Source organism: Lissotriton helveticus, chromosome 11 (assembly GCF_964261635.1).
Source record: "Lissotriton helveticus chromosome 11, aLisHel1.1, whole genome shotgun sequence".
Taxonomy (NCBI): domain Eukaryota; kingdom Metazoa; phylum Chordata; class Amphibia; order Caudata; family Salamandridae; genus Lissotriton; species Lissotriton helveticus.
In genome coordinates, this window is record NC_136072.1 from 488,718,335 (window position 1) to 488,742,704 (window position 24,370).

The window sequence follows — 24,370 nt, forward strand, 5'->3', positions numbered from 1 at the left end:
GAATTACCTCTCACAGAGTCTTGGGAGGCTTCACAATTAAAATAAATAAATGTGTCATTTTCAAAGAGATCCTGAAAACAAGACTTTATATAAAGAGTATCGATCACCCACAAAATAAAGAGCCTTAATTCACATCTTTGCTCAGTATACATCACTGTTGAATAGGTAAGAATGCAAAGACAGGGCTTAATTTGAGCCAGTGATTGCAGGTGGGGTCATCTGGTACTCACTTTTGGGGTTGCACTATTTTACCTAGTCGACTAAAGGCGCATGAGGTAGATTTAAGACTAAGCAGCCTTAGTAGTCTGCGCGTTGATATTCAATAGCCCGGCAGCGGGTTTTTGAGCCGAGCTTCAGGTATCATCACTAATTACTTTCCAAACTAAGCGCACTGTGCACTGAATGAGGCCCAGGGAATTTAGAATGTCACCAGGCAATCTCTTACACTCTTTCTTACTCTGCAATATGAGGTAGAACCCTTGGCCATCCCTTTGTCTCACCCAAAGGGAAACATTTTACTTCGGATCTGTAAGAGATCCTGACAGGAATTGGTCTGAAGGAAGTCATGACTGCAGCAGCATTAAATGAAGCGAAACTCAAGGCAGCAGTACAGTGACTGCAGAAGAACCAAAGATACCTGTGTCGCTAATGCCTCCTCTATCTGTGTTCTAGCAACTGCAACCACTGCATCTTCCACAAATTGAGAGAATAGCAAAGGTGTGTGAGGCAAAGGTAAAAACTGCTTTAGGACCATTCTTCTCCAATACACTTTTCAACGATGCACCATTGTGCTTTTAGTATTGGTTCTTAAGTCATTATCGCCTTGGAGGCAACTATTTATTGTGCACCAGGTTCAAAAGCCATGGTTGCCATAAAGTCGGGCAGCAAGGAAGTTAGAGGCTGTGGAGATGGCAATACCCATTCTCACTCAGTTCAAAACAATCGGACATTGATGCATGATCCATCTTATAAAAAGAAATAACAGGAAGGAAAAGGAAGTAGAGAGATGCAAGGCAAATAAATGGAGAGGGAGGCAGGTAAAATTAGAAGAAAGGGAGGTTTAAATGGAAAAGAGGTTGAAATAGCAGCCAAGGGAACAGGAGATTATAGCTGAATGTAAGGATATTAGTAAGCGTAGAGGCTAGTGCAACTGCGTAGCCATCTATTTGCTTCCCAATTGCAAATGTGATGTTATGGAGATTGAATCCCAGCAGGGCAGATTCAGCCTTCCATCCTTCTGAGGTGGTTAAATGAGGTATAATACATTGATCAATAAAATGTATTTTATCATTTCTTTTAGAAAGTACCGTGGTGCAGTATGTAGCATTCATAAAACCCTTGTTGGTGGTCTGTCAGGTTGGGCAAGCCCCCATCTTCTACCTCACCAGAGGCATGCTTATGAACATAGGTTTTGGAGGACACTACCTGCATTTCCCCCCATACAATAAAGGTGATCCACCTGAAACTGTTTTTCTAAAGATGGTCAGAGAAGCCAGTTTATACACACTCAAGTCACAGCAAACTGATGATTTTCCTTTATGTCATGGATAAACTTTAGTTTCCATAAATAACTATGCATGTGGAATCTATAACTCTTTAAATAAGTATTTATGTTCATTTGTATTCACCATCTGTAAATCAGGCAGTTTTTTGTCATTTTTGTAAAAGAGCATGCTTTACAACACTTAAAAGGTAATGATAAGTGACAGTATCGGAAAGTTTGTTCGTGAGAAATGCATGCTTTGTACGGGATAGCACTACCTGAGATGGCTAGTGGCTTTTTCAAGTTAGTGTAATATAGTGCTAATCTTGAAAAATATGTGAAATACTTAAGTGCTGGGTAAATTAAGATGCTATTTTACCAAAACACGAGGAATTTAATTGTCAAGACAGTAGCTGGTGTGAAAACTTGTGCTCCAACTAGTCATTTTAGCACTCAAAGCCAAGCTAGTTACTTCACCTTGACAATTTTAGCTAATATTTACGTTTAATAGTCGAATCTTGAGGCGATTACCATCTAAAGAACCTAAGATCATAGCTCTATGTTTCCAAATTGTTTGAGAAATAAGCAACTTAGCAGTGTTTTTTTCAAAAGACTTGATGGGTTATGCAGTAGCTACATATGGGGCTATAAGAAAGCCCGCAGATCTATCCAATCATTGAAACTTTCCACTGAGAAAGGTGGACTGAAGTTCCCTGACTTTAAACTATATTTTTTTGCTACTTTTTTCTCTCGTATTCGAAGCTTGCTCACCACTAAATTACCTCAACCTTTTTATTATGAGTTCATGTTAGGCTCTGATAGCAGCCATTTTTTATTAAGGGTCCATGATCCCAATTTTTTCAAACGTGTTAAATTTAAGACCGCTAGAGAAATTATCGCCATTTGGAACACCATCATGAATTATGGGAAATTTTCTTTCTTTCATTTAAATTTACCATTATGGGACAACCCAGGCCTTCCCGGAATTTTCTCTGATGGGGCAGGTATTTTCTGGGCTAGATGTGGGGTTCGTACATTAGGAGACCTTTTCGGACATGAGGGCTTTTTAGATTTCACGTCATTAAAAACTATATATAAATTGGATGATGCCATGTACTTTAAATACATACAAATGAAAGACTTTCTAGTGAGAAAAATGAAAATTAAAGATGTTAGCCAATCAGAAATTCTAAATTGTCTGTATTCTAACAAAACTAAATCAATTATTAGTGAGGGGTACGCATGTCTAATAAATCTAAAAATGGACGACTGTAGCAAACTCGCCATCAAATGGACCAATAGGATGGGTATAAATATAACACCAAATCAAATTTCTGGTTCATTACGCCAAATCAATCAGGTTGTCCAGTCCTCTAGCTTAAGACTACAGCACTATAGAACTATTTGTCAACTCTACTACACGCCGCAGTGAATATCTAGCTGGGCAGGCAACAATGATGTCAGTAGCCGTACGAAGTGTCCTAAATGTGAATTACACGCTGCCGATTTAGTTCACATGTTTTTTTCATGCCCGTCTTAGACTGAATTTTGGGGAAAAATAGAAGACACACTCTCCCATAAACAAATAATTAGCCCAAAACTTACTGCACAGCTGGTTCTACTCGATTTGCAGGATACAAGTAACATATTCAAAGACCTCATTACTATCTTAATTGCTTGTGCACGATTGGTCATAGCTAGGGCATGGATCTCTCCTCATCCCCCGCACATATCGGAATGGTGGGCTTTAAGCAAGGAGATACAGTTGATGGAACTTTCACTAGCAAAACTAAGGGGACCTCAATCTCTAAGGAAAAGAGAGAAAATTTGGAGACCTTTCTTATAACATTATTATTTGGCTAATGCTGGCCAAAATCATTACTTACTCATTTATTTATTTATTTTCTATATATGTTCCTCTGTATCATTGACTATTGTATAAGATTTTAACGCTTTACGAATTTCTTATGTCTTTCTTCTTATTTTTCTTATGTATGTCTCTCTTGCAATGATCAATAAAAATATTCAAAAAAAAAAAAAAAAGAGAAATAAGCAACTGCAAGCTCTTAAGTGTGTGATCTCTTGGTACAGATGGCCGGCCCTTGAACAACAAAAAGGTCATATTTGAATGTATTTTGTAAACATTGAAATATCAATCTACAGCATATTGTTGTGGGGCTGAAATTTATAAATACTGATACCCAATGATTTTCAGATGTTGTGAAAAACAAAAAATACACACAGTGATTAATGAAAACAGGAACCGCTAATCGTACTTAACTAGTTCATAGAGCAGTGAAAATCTTCTCTAAACATGCACATTATGTTGACTTCGACATAAGAGAATTTCAGAAGCAAATTAGAAGATCTCACAGAATCATCCAAAAGCACTAGGGTCCCACAAGACTAGCTGATGTGCGCTATATAAAAATGTGTTAACATAACATCACAACACGGGAACTCGTCAAACAACATGACAATACAGCACCAACATAAAATCAGAATAGCCAGCACTAGAAAAAAATCAAAAAACAACATTCATGAGAACCACTAATTCTCCACCACTTGCTGTTGACCTGAAAGAAAGTAGAAGTTCACCACTCTTCCATTAAACTATGTAAAGTGTCTATATTTCAACAGGAAAACTATAAATATATGCAGTTTGAGCTTTCATAAATGAAATATGGACTGCACTTTTCAGGTACAAAGAATGTATCCATTGGCTCTTAGGGATCTCACAGTGACCACAGAGCACTTTCTGTGTTCCCAAAGGCTGTAGCACATGGCCAAAGTTCATGTGTAGTGGGTTTCTGTTTCTGGGACAAACAATGGAGGGAGGGTATGGAACCTATCACTTAGAGGCTATGCACAGCATCTTCTAGAGCATGGTACTCCAAAATCAGTCCTGGAGGGCCAGATCCATGCCAGATTTTTAGATAACTACATTCATATGCTAAAAATCTGGCAAGGATCAGGTCCTCCTGGACCGGCTTTGGAGAACCCTCTTCTAGAGTTATGGGATTGGGCAAGCTGGAAAACTGACCTGGCTAAAGGCTGCGTCAAGTGGGTTCTACTGCCATGAAAAAAGGCACAGTGTGAAGACCATGCTCTGTCCCACAGCTATTTAGCAGATGGACTTTTCAAATGGGTTTTTCTGGGCACAGGACAGGGTGTACGATTTGGCACAAGGCTACACCCTAAGCCCATTTTGAATGTAAGGAATCAGAAAACAGTGGGTTCAGAGTGGACAGCAATTGGATGTAGGAGTGAAATGTGAAAAGGCCATGGCCAAAGCAAGTAACTCCACACCCCCATCCCGCTGTGTGCTTGTGAATGCCATATAAAGTGGGTTGTGGGAAGAGAGGGGCAGTGCATCACACCCTCCCAAAAAAACCTGCTTCACGTGACCAAAATCGATTAAAGTCGAGCAATAAAGTTAATTACAAAACAAAAACATTCAGTTAAAAGGCATTGCTAAAAGGTACTTTTTGGTGCTTTCTCCGACCCAAAAATAACATCTGCCGTTAAAAAAATATAAATTATCCTAAACCCCGTCAGCTTAATGGATGTTCTGATTAGAATCTAAAGCTTAAAGACCACGGAAAATTGGCATTTAGGGCAAGCTACACAAACATTTATCCACTAGGGTACTACTCATGACGTAACATAGGATATCCTGTGCAACATCACCCCAGACATCAACACCAACATCATCAATGAGATCACTGAAGCTACTTTTGTGATATAGGTGCTCAGCACAGTGACTGTCCTAGTTTTAGAGTCTGACCCAGCCACAGAGTCAACCAATCAAATCATTTCAGATGGCCACGTCCCACTGGATTTATAGGGCAGATGTCCTAAGTGAATGCCGGCTGAGCCCAAGGCCAGGCACTGTATTTAGAGCTCCGTGGCACAGAAGAAGGTCAAGTCCATCAGCACAGTCATAAGTGTTGTTGAGCAGGGCATCCCAAAATAGTGCTGAGCCCATAGGACACTCCGGGCAGGACATGGCTGAAGGCGATGGCCTGTGTCCAAAGGCAGAAGGCTATCACCTCAGATTTGTTCTACCCTTTGGCAGATATCTTAGGGAGTCTGATGACCGAAAACAATGACTTTCACTCATCAGCTGGTGGTATATATAAGTTATCATGCTGCTGTTGGTTGGAGTACCCAATGTAATTGCTCATTTATGAAATAAAAAGCAGATAAGGTTGTGTTTATTTCTATGACCATACCAAGTGCATCTCATCGCCTTCCACCCACTGGGTCCATCCGCGGCCTTCTTTTTCACCTTTCTGTACACAGACAAGCTTATCTCCAACCCAATCCACCGTGGTCTGCAAAAAAAAAAAAACAAGGAACTGGTTAAGGATAAAGCAAAATAAGCTAGATATTTTAATAGTGTGTAATTGTGATTTGATGCTAGCAGTTCTTTAGTTAGAGAACGTGCTGGACGGTGGAGGTTCATAAGACATGCTACTGACTTTGCTGGAGCTCCTCTCGCTGTAAGCTGCCTATTGAATCTCTCATTCAGGCAATTTCTCCTCAAGCTAGAGCGGAACTTTTTGCAATACAAGCAGCACCCCAGTCATCCTAATTTCAGGGAAGACACTGCCTGCAGTCCTGGTTCGGCATCTGGAAAGCAGGATGCTACTAACAATGTAGCAACAAGGGTCTGAGTTAGGGAGTTCTAGCATCTTTCCATCCGTTGCGCCTCATAAGGTCGTCATGACAGTGATCAGAACCATGGTAGCCCCCCCACCCCCCACACCTAGCGGTGGGGGTCCTTAGTGGCATTTCGTTTGGGAGCCAACCCCAATTCCGGTCCAGAGTGACAGTTGAGAGTTGACTGTGCATCAACAAAGTAAAGATTGCGTTTATCTTAATTTTAATAAAGACTACGCAGTGAAGACCAACTACTTGCCTGGTTTGCTTTGTGGGGGAGAGTAATAAATGGGATACTATGGCGCTATGGATGGCAGGGGCAAATCGCACGTGGTATGCACACTATTCCACATGAACAATTTGAATTCCTTTCGCAGCTGTGCAGTGCGCTGGAAGTTTTTTTATATGGAGCTGCATAGAGGCACTTGTGTTTGTATTCCTCTCTGGAATTAATTCTAGGATACCTTGTGCAGTACTAAGTGTGTGGCCCAGATTTACTAACATTACACTCAACACAGCTCAGCAAGGGAAGTTGCTACACAGCGTTGACTGAAAGGGCGAGTGAAGAACTGCACCATATTTATAAATGAAATGGTGCAGTGGCTGCCTAGCGCCAACTGAGGCACTCTTCGGGCATGTCGCAAGTGTGACTGCGTTGTACTGCAAATAGTTTTTGTGTTGGAAGGGATACCGTCCTGTGTCAACTGTGTTTAAAAACGTATTCCTCTTTATTTGTGTGTTGCAGAATGCTCCACACATGCAAAAAGGAAGTAGCGAGTAAAAATTATATATATATATATATATATATATATATATATATATATATATATATATATATATATATATATATATATATATATATATATATATATATTCTCGGAAAAAAACATAGGTTTCACAAACGTTCTAGTTAGGAATTAGCATTTAAAAAACCTTTGAAATTCACTGAAAAAACCATAGGTTTCACACCAGTTATAGTTAGCTGAACATTTTACTCATACAAAACAATTGAAATTCCCACGTTATAGGTAGTTGGACTCACTATAACTCGTGCGCCCACAATCCACTGCTGATGATGTCACATATTACATCATTCATGATATGGTCAGTGACATCACTGATGACATCACTGATGACATCTCAAATGACATCACTGATGACATCACTGATGACATCACTGATGACATCACTGATGACATTACTGATGACATCATCCAGTGAATGTGTGTTTCTGAAAAGTAAAAATATGTTTTATATATTGAAGAATGAGTGGATGTATGAGTGTCTGGATGAAGGATTTAGTAGGTGCGTGACTGACTGTATGAGTGATTAAATGTGACTTACTGAATGCATTGGTTAGTGACTAAACTGTCTGAATGTGTGCATCAGTATGTCTGTTGTTGTGTAAGCTGCTGCATGTGTTGATCAGTAGCTATATGAGTGGCTATATGGGTTATTGATTGGTTGCCCAAGTATTTGTATGTGAGGGTGAGTGTGTGTGTGGGTGGCTGGGAGGTGTGTGACTGTGCATATATGTGTGAGCAGTTGATTCACTTGCATATGGGTTCAAGAGTGCACGTGGAAAGAGCTGTATGGGTGGTTGACTGTGTGCATGGGTGTGCTGGTGAGTGAATTGCTATCTCAGTGCTCCAAGTAAGTACATATGTAAAACACAGTGCATGTGAGAGTTGGCATATATAAATGACTATACATGAGAGCTTGTGATTGCATAAGTGACTGTATGGATCAATGTGTACTTGTATCAGTGATTGTGAAAGAGAGTAAGTAAGTGTCAGTATATGTTTGAATAAGTAAGGTTTAGTGTGTATAACTGTGTAGTTGAGGAAATGGGAGTGTGATTGATTCTTTGCGTAACTGACTAGGTGTGTGAGTAACTCTGTGGATGAGTGTCAGCGTGTGAGTGTCTGTATAGGTGTATCAGTGCATATGATAGTGTTCTATTGATGAGTGACTGTATGTATGAGTGATTGTATGGGTGAATGAGTGGATGTGTGTGTAGACCTAGAAATCAGTGAGTGCGTATGTAGTTACTGGTATTGGTGTGTCAATAATTTCAGGAATGGTAGTTTGTATTTAACACTGGGTGTATCAAAGGTTAGATTAGAGTGTGAGGAGGTGCATCGTATTTTCACATGGATGATGTCATCAGTGATGTCATTTGAGATGTCATCAGTGATGTCATCAGTGATGTCATTTGAGATGTCATCAGTGATGTCATCAGTGCTGTCACTGACCATGTCATGAATGATGTAATATGTGACATCATCAGCAGTGGATTGCGGGCGCGCGAGTTATAGTGAGTCCAACTAACTATAGCGTGGGAATTTCAATGGTTTTGTATGAGTAAAATGTTCAGCTAACTATAACTGGTGTGAAACCTATGGTTTATTCAATGAATTTCAAAGGTTTTTTAAATGCTAATTCTTAACTATAACGAGTGGGAAACCTACGGTTTTTTCAGTGAATTTCAAAGGTTTTTTAAATGCTAATTCCTAACTATAACGTTTGTGAAACCTATGTTTTTTTCAGTGAATTTCATAGTTTTTTTAAAAGCTAATTCCTTTGTATATCGACTTTGTAACCTACGATTATTTTTTTTTATTAGCTGTTTTTTACAACTATTAATTATATTTATTTGTTCGATGTATATATTTTTTTTCATAATTTTTTCCTGGTGCGCTCAGGGTGCGCGCACCGGTAAGCTTACCCGTATCATTTTGTGTTTGAGCGCTCAGGGTGCGCGCACCGGTAAGCTCTCCCGAGAGCGCAGCGAGAGCGCTAATTCTGCATTCGTAAAAAAATATGCATGAAAACTAAATAATAATGCAAGACATTCAGTACCATACTTATAAAAGCAGTATTTTTGATTTTCCGAATGAAAATGATTTTGCATTTCCGTAAAGCTACCAAAACGGCACTCGGGCGCGCCGCGTAAGCGCCCCCGGAAGCGCCTACGTTCGCGCCCCGGAAGCACTCCGGTGCGCGCAGCGTAAGTGCGTCAAGTCATGTGACCTTAAAATAACAATTTTCATTGGTTGCTAACAGTTTTTTTTCACAAAGAATGAAAACCCCACCCTTTTCCTTCACTTCTTCTTTCACTTTGGTGAGAGCAAGACCTCTTTTTTTCTGTGCTAACAATTTGTGGATAGAATGGCTGCCAGAGCATCCAGCAGCAGTGAGGAGTCAGATGGTTTCATAGATGAAGAGCCTCCTCAGCCGAAGGTGAAAGAACATTTCATTTGGAAAAAAAATTCTATACCTGAGGGACTTAAAAGTAAATGCTCCAAAGGTGGAGTGTAAGATCTGCCATACTGTACTTTCCCGAGGAGACCCCAGAAGGAAGTACAGTTTTGGTAATTCAACTATGATTCGGCACGTCCAGAGGAGGCACCCCCAGAACTATGCCCGGGAGAGTGTCAGGGCTCTGGCACGAGAGGCTCCAAGGGATGGTGCCTCTACTTCAACTGGAGGAGCAACTGCATCGGTGAGGGGGCGACCAGAACAGCTGATCCCAAATATTCAGCCTGTTTTTAATGAGGCCTCAATCAAATGCAAACATTGTGATGCACTACTTTGTTACAACCTTGATTTACCAAATGTGGACATTGTATGGATTGGACAGAGAGGATTGAGGAGTCACCAATTGATACCATTGGTAAAATCCTTCATGCATTTACCACACCCTGACCTTATAATTGTGCACTGTGGTGGAAATGACCTGGGCACTTTGACTGGGGTAGGTCTGGAAATGCTTTGGAAGTGTATATTGGTCCCAAGATGGCTGCCAACACTTCTTGGATGAAGAATTTGAATTTTGAAAACAATTTTTTTTTTTTGCCTTGGAGGTCCTTGTGGGGCCCCCTGAGCAGGCCTAGGGGGTCAGGTTGCTTCTACCCTGCCCCCTTTTTGAGTTCTACACGTTTGTTTTTCTGCTTTCCTGTGCCTCAGTCTACTGAGGCACAAGATGGCTGCCAACACTTTCTGGTTTGGAGTGTTGACAGACATTGGCAGCCAATCAGAATGCAGCTCATGCTCGGAAAGGTAAGCTTACAGTAAGCTTACACGTAAGCTGCTGTAGATATATATATTTTTTCTCTTTTGATTTTCTCAGGAACTACTGGAGGCATTTTCACCAAATATAGCAAAGGCACATCTGCGTACCAGTCCCTACAATTTTGCAAAGTTTGGCGTAATTCCGTTCAGCGGTTCGGGCTGTAGCCGTGTCAGAACGCCCTATGGAAATTAACATGGGGAAAACACGTTTTGGGACCCCCCTTTTTTCTCAGCCCCCACTTCACTAATCCCCCCGAAACTTCCAGGTAAGGAACAGAGCGGAGCTGGCCAAAATTTTGGAGAATTACACACAAATTCCTCAACCGGCGCCAGAGTTATTCCCAATAGAATGTTGCGGATTTCCTATGGTAGCCAATCCTAACTATAACTACCTACTGGCGACCGCCAGTAGGTAATATATATATATATATATATTTTGTTAAGCAAGCTTCAGGTAGGCATAAAATGCATGGGTGAATACACGGTAACGCCTGTACTCCACTCAAGTAACGCATATCTGACACACAGTAATGCAAAGCTATGCAACTTGGGCTTTGCGTGGGTTAGTAAGTACCAAAATTGATTTTGCGTCAGCACTGCTTTAAAAAAGTAACGCAACATCTTAGTAAATTTGGGTCTGTATTTTTGTCACTGTAATGGTAGCTTGCAGCCAATTAGAACCCTCCTTCTTGCCAGAGTGTAAAACATAAAACTCAGAACTTTCTCACCTCTGTGGATTGTAATAGGCCCACTTATGACATAGTAAGCACTTCCATTAATCCATGTCTTTTAGATATAGGATATAACAGAATATACATTCCAACAGATTCTAGTATACAGAGAATTTCCATTAGGCTCTATGTGATAGGGACACAAATTATCACGTCTGGGGCTTTCTCCTTAGGATTTACAGATATCCAAGATGACTACGCTAGAAAGGCAATATTTTTTGACAGCTATTTAATCAGTAACTAACGAGACTGCAATTTGGAGTATGTTTAATAGCAATCAATACAACAGTACTACTAAATACCTAAAAAATGCTATTCACAAACCAATGAGTATAAATTGCCACCTCCACCTATCTTTCCCATGTGGCAATCCTCACTTATGTAAGCTTACTACTTATCAGTAAATATGTGAGTAACCAGGAGGGGTTTGAAGTGGCCCAGAGACCCCTGCACAAAAGAGTAAACCTTTTGCTACTAACAAGCTACTCTTCTAAATCTACTACAACTAAAAAGGTCTCCAAACAGTAGCAAATGTATTGCAGCTCAGCCCTGGGGCCAGTCCAGCACCCACAGGTACTGCAATACTGGACATGACCATAAAATTAACCCCATAGAAAGTTATATTAAAAAAATTACATGAATTTCTACTTTTAATCTACATATATATATATTCACTGAAAAAAAAACATAGGTTAAAGGGACATTATAGGTAGGCTCACATTTTACTTGTACAAAACCAGTGAAATTTAGCAGTTACAGTTGCCTGAGCTAACTATAACTTACGCTTCAGCAATGCACTGCTTATGAGTTCACAAATTACATCACTCATGACATGATTACTGAGATCACTGATGACATCACTTATCTTAAAAAAAACCCTGGGGAGGTGGTGGCTCCAGGGGCTCAAGAGCCTCAGGAGGGGGCCCGTGTGCCCCCCACCTTTTTTCCCGAAATGCCGCCAGGACTTGGCCCCCTACGGGGGCCCTTTTGAAAACAAGCGTGATGAGCCCACGCTTGTTTTTTTTACTTCTTTTTTTGCAGGGAACCTGCGGCAAACTGATTTTCTTTTAATAAAAAAGCGTTTTTGATCTGCTGGTGTCCCTCGAAGACCTCAACACCAAGGCTTTGGGGGTAAGGATATTCTACCCTGCCTCCTTTTTTTTATTTTGATGCTTTTTTTGGTACTGGGCTGAAGCAGAGTCCCAAGATGGCTGCCAACACTTCCTGATTGAAGTGTTGGCAGCCAATCAGAGGTCTGCATTGACCTGCATAAGCTCGTTAATATTCGTGAAGTTGACATGGTCCCAGGTATACAAATCTGTATTTACTTAAATTTTCTCAATATCTACTGAATGTATTTACACCAAAAAACAAAAAGCACAATCCGCAGACCACAAGCTACCTTTCTGCCAAATTTGGTCAAATTCCTTCCAGCGGTTTAGGCTATAGTAGTGTTCAGAGCTTCTATGAGAGTTATCAGGAGGAACACACTTATTTTGAACCCTCCCTTTTCTCTGCCCCCGCTTGACGTGTCACCCCGAAACTTTCCATGCGCAACTGGACTCGCTGACTCACTTAAAAAAAGAAGATAGGGAAGATTCATCAAACAGCGCCAAAGATGTAGGCAAGTGAAAAAATGCATTTTCTATGGAAACATGGTCCTAAATATAACTAAAATATTCTACAGATGCCCGTCAGAAAGTTGTATATATATATGCTTGGAGCGCTGCAAGCCACGGGAGGGTGTATACTGGGCCCTGTTGGGACCGCGACTTTGCGGTGTAGCCCGGAGTATTGCCACGGACTCACCGTATTTGCCCGCAACGGAGGCTGCAGAAGGCTTTGGGCAGTGGGGGTGAATTGTTACAGCCCCAAGCGGAACTTTTTAGAATCCTGGCAGCCTGTCCAAACATCCCACCACTAGGTAGATACAATCGCAATAGACCGCACACCGCTAGCCCCTCCTCCGGATCGCCCCTAGGGACTCTGGTACATGGAGTTCTCGAGTGGTTCACCCCAGTGGGTGCAAGTAGGTACTTGTTGAACTGATGATCTCTAGACCCGATACATGTCCCGGGTTTTGGGATATCGCCCGAGACATGGCTCGGGTTTCGGGATAACTTCCCTCATCAGTAGAGAAAATAGTTAGGGGTGGAAGAGAAGGCCGCCAAGCAACCGTCAAAGGCCTCGATGCCAGAACCAGCAAGCAGGTGCGTCGTCCAGGTGCCCGTCGGCTCAAAGCTCAAGGGAGCCAATTTGTAGATACAATCGCAATGGACCGCACACCGCTAGCCCTTCTCCGGATCGCCCCTAGGGACTCTGGTACATGGAGTTCTCGAGTGGTTCACCCCAGTGGGTGCAAGTAGGTACTTGTTGAACTGATGATCTCTAGACCCGATACATGTCCCGGGCTTTTGGATATCGCCCAGGGTTACGCACCTGCGTGCCGCGAGAGGTATCAGGACCTGTGAACATTTTGGCAGCCTACGCAGCAACCCCATACACACGCCTATTCCCTGCTGATGAGAGGTAACAACCTCGAAACACGTGTCCAGGGATGGCCAGCACAACAGTGATTATACTCAAGACTCAAGACTCTGGTAGAAGCGCACCCGCTCATACTGACTTCATCGACCATCATGCTTCGGGGTAACACGCTGGTAGGACGAGCAGTGTGCGACCCCTTCTGGACTACTATCCCACCACTAGGGATGCTGGTAATTGCAGTTCACCATCTTTCCACCAATTAGGAGGATGCATTCAACATTCAAAAGGGACTGCAGCAAGGAGTCAGGAGGGGAGCACAGGCATCTGAAGAGAGACGAATCACGAAAAGCGTCATGCCTTACGAATCTCTGTTCACAATTACCTTCCACTGCCCGCTGAGTTCCTCGTTGTCTACCTGGTGGAGGCGACTGTTTCCGGATATATATATATATATATATATATATATATATATATATAAATATACATATATAAATATATATATATATATATATATATATATATATATATATATATAAAAATATATATATAAAAATATATATATATATAAATATATATATATATATATATATAAATATATATATATATCCAACAACCAGGAACCACACTTTTGAAGGAGACCACAGAAAATGAAGAATATGCTCTTTATTTTGCAATATGGCAGCTTGCTGGCAAAAGTCTTGTTCAGGATGGCTAGTTCATCACATAATAGCCGGACGCGTTTCAGGATGCAAAATCCCTTCCTCAGCGGCGTGATTATCAGCACAAATGCAGGCGCTGGAACGCCACACTTAATATCCTCATCCCAACCTGGTAGGCGTGGCCTTCACTGTGGCCTTGTGGGATGCGTAGTGCACGTTTGATATTGCCTCAGTGGGTGCGCTGACATTCAATGCAATTTAATCCATAGTCTTTGATATTGCCATCCTGGTAGACGCCTGCCCCGCTTTATAGTTGCCATACAGAGCTCAAAGCAAGCGCTTCCCTGTAAAGCGCCGGCATCGATGTTTTCTCCCCAATTCCGACATCAGCGTGATGCTCGAAGCGGGACCGCCTGCGGCGGCGGGTCTCCTTCACGACTTGGGCAAGCCGTTACAAATCCAACAACCAGGAACCACACTTTTGAAGGAGACCACAGAAAATGAAGAATATGCTCTTTATTTTGCAATATGGCAGCTTGCTGGCAAAAGTCTTGTTCAGGATGGCTAGTTCATCACATAATAGCCGGACGCGTTTCAGGATGCAAAATCCCTTCCTCAGCGGCGTGATTATCAGCACAAATGCAGGCGCTGGAACGCCACACTTAATATCCTCATCCCAACCTGGTAGGCGTGGCCTTCACTGTGGCCTTGTGGGATGCGTAGTGCGCGTTTGATATTGCCTCAGTGGGTGCGCTGACATTCAATGCAATTTAATCCATAGTCTTTGATATTGCCGTCCTGGTAGACGCCTGCCCCGCTTTATAGTTGCCATACAGAGCTCAAAGCAAGCGCTTCCCTGTAAAGCGCCGGCATCGATGTTTTCTCCCCAATTCCGACATCAGCGTGATGCTCGAAGCGGGACCGCCTGCGGCGGCGGGTCTCCTTCACGACTTGGGCAAGCCGTTACAAATCCAACAACCAGGAACCACACTTTTGAAGGAGACCACAGAAAATGAAGAATATGCTCTTTATTTTGCAATATGGCAGCTTGCTGGCAAAAGTCTTGTTCAGGATGGCTAGTTCATCACATAATAGCCGGACGCGTTTCAGGATGCAAAATCCCTTCCTCAGCGGCGTGATTATCAGCACAAATGCAGGCGCTGGAACGCCACACTTAATATCCTCATCCCAACCTGGTAGGCGTGGCCTTCACTGTGGCCTTGTGGAATGCGTAGTGCGCGTTTGATATTGCCTCAGTGGGTGCGCTGACATTCAATGCAATTTAATCCATAGTCTTTGATATTGCCGTCCTGGTAGACGCCTGCCCCGCTTTATAGTTGCCATACAGAGCTCAAAGCACATTTGCAGTGAAATGACACGCACCCACTGGGGCTTAATTAGGACGGACTTCAAACACCAGAAGGCTTTGGGAGTGCCACGCCCACTGTGGCAGGTGTTTAAGATTGAAACTGTCGGTCTGCAGCGTGAATTTTACTCATACATCCAGCCACTGAGGAAAGGACTTTTATCCTGAAACGCGTCTGGCAGCTATTTTGGGATGTTTTTATCTTGGCGAATGTGAATGCTGGCAAGGTGTTTGGCAATAAAGAAAAACGAATGATTTGAGATTCCAGTGGCTTCCCTCTTTTGGTGCTACCTGTTTGTCTTGGAAATATACGGCTTTGCACGGCCGTTGAGGTGAGCCCACTGCTGCCTGGCAGGCCCGTTCTGGCTCAACATCGTAGCTGGAACACAGGGGTGGAAGAAGTGCTTGTTCCAGTACAGGGGCTGCAGCTTGCACAGGTTCGTGTTCAAATACCTACAAAGCAAGGCACTTACAGCGCCAAGACTTGCATCTACCCACATGGGATTTCATTTTGTACATTTGCAGTGAAATGACACGCACCCACTGGGGCTTAATTAGGACGGACTTCAAACACCAGAAGGCTTTGGGAGTGCCACGCCCACTGTGGCAGGTGTTTAAGATTGAAACTGTCGGTCTGCAGCGTGAATTTTACTCATACATCCAGCCACTGAGGAAAGGACTTTGATCCTGAAACGCGTCTGGCAGCTATTTTGGGATGTTTTTATCTTGGCGAATGTGAATGCTGGCAAGGTGTTTGGCAATAAAGAAAAACGAATGATTTGAGATTCCAGTGGCTTCCCTCTTTTGGTGCTACCTGTTTGTCTTGGATATATATATATTAGTGCAACTAACTATATATGGAATTTCAATGGTTTTGTGTGAGTAAAATAAGGTTTTTTAAATGCTAATTCCTAACTATATATGGTCTATAACCTATGGTTTTTTCAGTGAATATATATATATATATATATATATATATATATATATATATATATATATATATATATATATATATTCACTGAAAAAACCATAGGTTATAGACCATATATAGTTAGGAATTAGCATTTACAAAACCTTGAAAATTCACTGAAAAAACCATAGGTTATAGACCATATATAGTTAGGAATTAGCATTTAAAAAACCTTATTTTACTCACACAAAACCATTGAAATTCCATATATAGTTAGTTGCACTAACTATATATCGCACACCCGCAATCCACTGCTGATGATGTCACATATTACATCATTCATGACATGGTCAGTGACATCACTGATGACATCACTGATGACATCTCAAATGACATCACTGATGACATCACTGATGACATCTCATTTGACATCAATGACCACATCACTGATGATATCATTCATGTGACAATACAATGCATCTCCTCACATTTTAATATAACCTCTGTTTCACCCAGTGTTAAATACAGAGTATAATTTTTGAAACCATTGACACACCAATACTAGTTACTACATACGCACTCACTGATTCCTATGTCTACACACACATTCACTCATTCACCCATACAATCATTCATACATACAATCACTCATCTTTACAACACTATCATATGCACTCATACACCTATACAGACACTCACAGTCTGCCACTCATCCATGGAGTTACTCACACACCTAGTCAGTCCTGTAAAGAATCAATGACACTTCCATTTTATTGTCTATACAGTTAAACATAGAGCACCTTACATTTTCAAACATATACTAACACATACTTACCTTCTTATACAATCATTGATACAAGTACACATTGATCTGCACAGAGTCACACACCTCCCAGCCAGCTACACACACACTCAGTCTCCCATACAAATACTTGGACAATCAATCAGTAACCCATATAGTTAATCATATAGCTACTGATCAACACATGCAGCAGTTTACAGAACAACAGACATAATGATGCACAAATTAAGACAGTTTAGTCACTAACCCATGCACTCAGTGAGACACATTTAATCACTCACTCATACATTCAGTCATGCACCTACTAAATCCTTTGTCCAGACACTTATACTTCCACTCATTCTTCAATATGTAAGACACATTTTAACTTTACGGAAACATACAGTCACTGGATGTTGTCATCAGTGATGTCATCAGTGATGTCATCAGTGATGTCATTTGAGATGTCATCAGTGATGTCATCAGTGATGTCACTGACCATGTCATGAATGATGTAATATGTGACATCATCAGCAGTGGATTGCGGGTGCGCGATATATAGTTAGTGCAACTAACTATATATGGAATTTCAATGGTTTTGTGTGAGTAAAATAAGGTTTTTTAAATGCTAATTCCTAACTATATATGGTCTATAACCTATGGTTTTTTCAGTGAATTTTCAAGGTTTTGTAAATGCTAATTCCTAACTATATATGGTCTATAACCTATGGTTTTTTCAGTGAATTTCATTGGTTTTTTAACAGCTAATATCTGTAGCTGTAAAATGTATTGTTCTTTAAATCCCAAAATATATTTTATATGTTTATGAATAATTTAAAAAAAAAAAAAAAATTTTCTTCGTTCCCGCTTCGCGAATCGGGAAGCTTCCCGTTAGCTGACCTTGATGCCGCGAAATAGACCGCGAGCCGGTAAACGTTTCTTTACCGCAACTGCCGCGTTAGAAAACAACATCGTGATGCCTCCCGTCCGCATGACGTTTCACGTTGTCGCGTGATACGTCATATGACGTGCTACGTTAGCGAACTGGTACGCGAAGCGAGTCGCAAAGCGCAGGTTTCTGGAAGCAAACCGGGAGGCCCTGCAAAGCGCTTAACGTAAACACAGCAGGTCATGTGACTTGGTAATAACACTTTTCATTGGTTCATTTCACTTTTGGTTTCCTAATGATGTAAGACTAGGTCATATAATCTAAAATGAACACTTTTCATTGGTTGAGAACTCTTGTTTTTCCCAAATGATGAAAATCCCTCCTTCTTTCCTCACTCTGACTTTCATCATTGTGAGAGAAAGACCCTTTGTTACCAGTGAGCAATGGCTTCTTTAGTAGCTTCAGCTGGTGCTTCCCCACCACCTCCACCACATCCAAGGAAGAGTGGACCACCTGCTCAAGTTATAATTCAACAAGAAGAGGAAGAAGAGGAACAGGACGACGAGCACGAAGAGAGGCAGTTTTTGCCTGAGGAGCCCAGGACGTCTCACCGGAAAGAAAACTTCATTTGGCAATTTTTTTAAATTCCCAAAGGTCAGAAAAAAGTAAATGCAAGATACGTAACTTGCCTTATATGTCAAGATAGACTGTCCAGAGGGACCGAGAAAAAATACAGTTTCGGAAACTACACAATGCATCGCCATATGACTAGGTGGCATCCTAACAACTACAGTGCTGCACAGTTTCGGAACGACCTAGATAATCTCCCTATTATGGCCAGAAGATCTGTGGTACCGGAAGTAACGGGACCAGAGGGCAGGGAGATGGTGCCAAATATACAAATGAGATTTGGTGAAGTAAAACAAGTCTGCGTACATTGCAATGGATTCATTTGCTACAGAGAAAGTAGCATCACTCTGATCAACAGAGCTATTGACAATCATATGCAAGTTTGTACGAAACGCCACAAATAATAAATACTTTTTTTTTATTTTGTTGCTCCTGTTGAGCCCTTTACAATGAATCGTTTTCATTGCCCCCTCCAAGAAAAACCCCCAAAAATATAAAACTGTTCAGAAAAATTCAAAAAAAGTAAAAAAATGTTCAGAAAAATAATAAAAAATATATAAAACAACAAAAACAATAAAAAAAAAAGTTCTTTTCAGAACTACCTCCCCGTTATTAAAAAATTGGTACAATATTTGGAACTGTGCCAACCTCTATTTCTCGTAGTTCGCTTCCCAGTTCGCTCGCCGGTACGCGAACCGGAAGTGAACCAAAAAATTTTTTTTTTTTAAAAAGAACAGTAAGTATAAGGGAAGGAAACAGACACTTATGTTAAAAGAAAGACAGCTATAGGGGAGTAAACTAGAGATACTATTACCCGTAATCCACTGCTGATGATGTCACATATTACATCATTCATGACATGCTCAGTGACATCATCAGCAGAGGATTGCGGGTTTTTTGGCAACGTGCCTTATCCACGGTTTAATAACGCTGCCTTTTGCTTTATATAAGTTTTCAAATTGTATGAAATATATACCAATAGGTTGTTATGAACCTTTAGGTAGTGCTTTTCTTCATGAGGTCTGGTCGCTTCCATACACATACAGATGTTTCAAAGATGATCAAGAAGTTTATCTGAATGGAGAGGAATGCACTGAGACGCCAGATCATTCACTAATGTGTAGGCACATACAGTTACACGGTTCATGCAACAAACACCGACCAAATATGGCTTGCGTGTTGCAAGGCACGCCAGTTCCTGCTATCATCCCCACGTTCAAGTTGTTGGAAAATGGTAGTTATTTGATGCTCAATAATGAAGATTGTTCTGGGTTAATTAAAAGTATTCCTTTTATCGTAACAGTAAGTGAACGGTTTATTTGCTGCAGAAATGTTCTATTTCCTCCCACACATGAACATAGGGAGTTTTCAATCTCGCCACAAATACCAACCTTGGGAGCACATTTCAACGGCATGGCAAGAATAAGAGCTCTTTTGTCTCAGAGAGAGGTGGCCTTGAGTTCGGCCCGTGAAACTTTCGTGCTTCACATAGCGAACACCCGTACAGAGGTGCAGACCCTTTTCAATACAGATTTGCCTTTCCATTTCAGCAAGATGGTTCGGACTATCTTTAACGCGTCCTCCACAAAGGCCCTGGCGCACTTTTTTAAAGTTGTTACCAGTGGTCTCGTGACTTCATTTGAGAAAATCTTTGGAGTCATCCCTGCTTTCTTTCATTCTATTTTTTCCACTCTGCTTCGTGGATTCCCATTTTTACTTGCATTACCAGCGGACGCTCTTGTGCTTTTTTACATTTTTAAATATGGATGTCCCTCCTGTGCAAGCTCCCGCCCTGCAGCTGCTGACACTGTTCCGCAATCGCATGCTAGAATATTATGGCACAATGCCGTTGGCGATATTAAGCACGGCATATGGATTATCTTTTCGATTCTCCTACTTCACCTGTGTCCAGCCTGTATTTCACTGCCTGACCTGTGATTTCGATTGGGCCATTGATTTGTGTCTCTGCGGACCGGTTTCTCCTGACGTCGACTTTAATCAGCTGATGACTCCTATCATTACTCACGAGTTGGTTTGTCCTGGCGAAAGGATTATGGCTGTGGCATTGATGCATGGACTAATTGGTCCCTGGAATTTACTGGCGGCAACACAGTCTTTCTTGGAACAGAGCTTTCTTGAAAACCCACCGAGCTGTCCTCTGATGGTGATAGAGGATCCGGTGCTGGGAGAGCACGTATGTTCTTTTCCGCTTTTAAATTGGATGGCTGAACTCTTTTCGGATGAAGACGGTGACTTCCTATTGGAGGCTGTTGCAGCTTATTTTGCATACACAGTTATGTCATAGACCTTTTTCATGTTGATATGCTGAGTACTAGCATTTCATTGACAATTCATTGACTTATTTGTCAAGTTTTTATTATTTAGCTTGCCTATTGGCTTAACACTCGATAAAGTACTTGGCTGTTTTATTTTTCTTTAGCATTACATTTTCCTAGTTTTTAATGTTTTACCTTGCGGACCGTCCACATATAAAGTTGCAATCTGCTCTCATGAGATGGCACTTCTATTATCTTATTCAGTTCGTTTCCGGATCATGGGGAGGTGTCATCTAGGTCCTGGATATCTTTACACCGTGTTAAGTTAGCATGGGCTCATTACCGGTTTAAACGCCATTTTTCCTTTTTTGCAACTTCTGCACACGACACTTAGTTGTTGCTTTAGCTTTCAACCTAGTAGTTCATCGTGGTTTACATGAGAATAATATGTTATTGCTCTACTATGTGCTTTGCTTGTTAAACTATATCTGTACAGCGAGTGCTGAAGTTTCAAGAACAACACGATACAGAATTGTTATGAGGTCTGATCTCCACGACTTCATACTCATAACATAAGTGCAGCTTCTGCCAATTCTGGGCATGAGGCGGGTTTTATATTGCTTTGCCGAACACACATACACAACAGTTGATGCGGTTCACATGAAGAGAGAGCTGGTGTATGCTGATGTGATTCCTTCAAATCTAAGACACTAAAGTATGGGCACGCCCTAAACCAACACAAACAGACCTTCTTAGCAAATAATATAATATGTGTATTAGGGAGGGTGAGATATAAGCAGCCGCGGGCCGTGGAGGGAGTTACGGTGGGGCAGGGAGGCGGGGAGGGGGAGGGGCAGGGTGGAGCCCGTGGCTGCTTATAAGTGTTGCTAACTCTTATTCATTTACAGCATGTTAACATACTGTCACCATTCGCTTTTTATGACGGCATTAGTAAATAAACATTTCAAATACACATGTGTTCTTCTTAACTCCATGTTCTGGTTTCTAAGAAATATATAACGACCGACTGTTCATGAGTTCCACGTATCCTGAGGTACTATAAGTTCATATTCTGGATTGTCTAAACATTGAGAGTTTGTTATATCCAATATGACACTGTACCTAGCTTGCTAAGGGGTTTTTGATTACTAAGGTGAGTTTTGGGACACCCTAATTCGCCGAGGTTCCAATCCTCTGTCCACAGTTCTGTGTGAGAACAGAAACCCTGCGACAGGGGCACCCCCGACCCTTGCTGGAGCTTCATCACACTTGCGATACAACTCCAGCAATGCGCCACCTTTACGGCACAGATACATCACGCATCTGTGCTGTTTTTGCCCCATGATGCGCCGCATTGTAAATGCAGCACACCATAGGTGACGGAACAGCGGCACAGAATGACTAACACATCCCTGGTGATGCGCCAGTCATCATAAATCTATCCCTATGCTTCTTATCTTGTTAGAGATGAACCGCCATATGTATCATCAAAGTTTTTTGCATTTCCTAAATAGCGAACTTTAAGGAATAAATAGCGATTCTTTACCATTCCTAGTTTGCGATGAGCTATTTGCTAATTACAAATTACCCATTCATTTCCTTCATTTCCATAGGGCGGTTGGACTCACTTTTAGCTCGAACGGCTGAATGGATTTCCACGAAACTTGGCAAAATTGTAGGGACTGGTAGCCCGATGTGCCTTTGCTATGTCTCAAGATATATGCTCCAGTGGTTTTTACGAAAATTAACTTTGAAAAATATATATTGGCCTACATTGGCCTATATATATGTTGGAGCCCAAATGTAGCCCAATGTAGCCCAATGAAGCCCAATGAAGCCCAATGTAGCCCAAAGATGGCCGCCAGAGACAAAAAAAACAAATGTAGCCCAAATATCAGCCAGATGTAGCCCAACTATAGCCCAGTGACAGAATGACCAATCAGCTTCGCAAACCTCCGTTACGCGAAGCGGAGCGCTGTTACAGATATATATCTTTTTTTGAACGTTAATTTCTCAAAATCCACTGAAGCACATATATTGAGACCTAGCAAAGGCACATCGGGCTACCAGTCCCTAATATTTTACCAAGTTTCGTGCAAATCCATTCAGCCGTTCGATTATTATTATTATTTATTTTTTTTGCCCCGCGGGGCCCTTTTAAAACCTCCACATCAAACCTAGGGGGTCAGCGAGGATCTACTATGCCCCCTTATGGTCATTTGCCCCTTCGCTTTGGCCTCCTCTTGTCTCTCGATCCTACCGAGAGACAAGATGGCGGCCGCTACGGACTGTTTGGAATGTTTACAGACGCCGGAGAACCAATCAGCTTCGCTTCACAAAGCTCCGTTGCGCGAAAAGTACGCGTACTGGAGCGCTGCCCGGTCCGCTGTTACAGATATATATCTTTTTTTAAACGTTAATTTCTCAAAATCCACTGTAGCACATATATTGAGACCTACAAAAGGCACATCGGGCTACCAGTCCCTACAATTTTGCCAAGTTTCGTGCAAATCCATTCAGCCGTTCGGGCTAAAAGTGAGGCCAACCGCCCTATGGAAAACTCAATGTTAAAAACACGTTTTGGGACCCCCCTTGTTTCTCGGCCCCCCCTTGACGAACCCCCCCCAAATTTTCAAGGGCTGCTCAGAAACAAAATGTGCCATTTTCCTGAAAATTTCAGCCAATTCCGTCCACAAACGCCAAAGTTATTATACATAGAATTTTCAAAAATCCCATAGTGAAAAAATCCTAACTATATATACCTACTGGCGACCGCCAGTAGGTAATATATATATATATATATATATATATATATATATATATATATATATATATATATATATATTCACTGAAAAAACCATAGGTTATAGACCATATATAGTTAGGAATTAGCATTTACAAAACCTTGAAAATTCACTGAAAAAACCATAGGTTATAGACCATATATAGTTGGGAATTAGCATTTAAAAAACCTTATTTTACTCACACAAAACCATTAAAATTCCATATATAGTTAGTTGCACTAACTATATATCGCGCACCCGCAATCCACTGCTGATGATGTCACATATTACATCATTCATGACATGGTCAGTGACATCACTGATGACATCACTGATGACATCTCAAATGACATCACTGATGACATCACTGATGACATCTCAAATGACATCACTGATGACATCATGACACACCAATACCAGTTACTACATACGCACTCACTGATTCCTATGTCTACACACACATTCACTCATTCACCCATACAATCACTCATACATACAGTCACTCATTATTACAACACTATCATATGCACTCATACACCTATGCAGACAGTCACACACTGCCACTCATCCATGGAGTTACTCACACACCAAGTCAGTCCTGTAAAGAATCAATCACACTTCCATTTCCTCATCTAT

The 24,370-nt window shown here is 41.4% G+C and overlaps 1 protein-coding gene across 1 annotated transcript in view; it reads right to left on the reverse strand.

Annotated features, from left to right (window-relative positions):
• The window catches only part of RBP1 (retinol binding protein 1), a 156,806-nt gene that overhangs the window by 34,969 nt on the left and 97,467 nt on the right, over window positions 1-24,370 (reverse strand). The window contains exon 3 of the mRNA XM_078666101.1: window positions 5,719-5,820. Coding sequence (XP_078522227.1) covers window positions 5,719-5,820 — 102 coding nt within the window. The remainder of the gene's footprint in view (window positions 1-5,718; window positions 5,821-24,370) is intronic.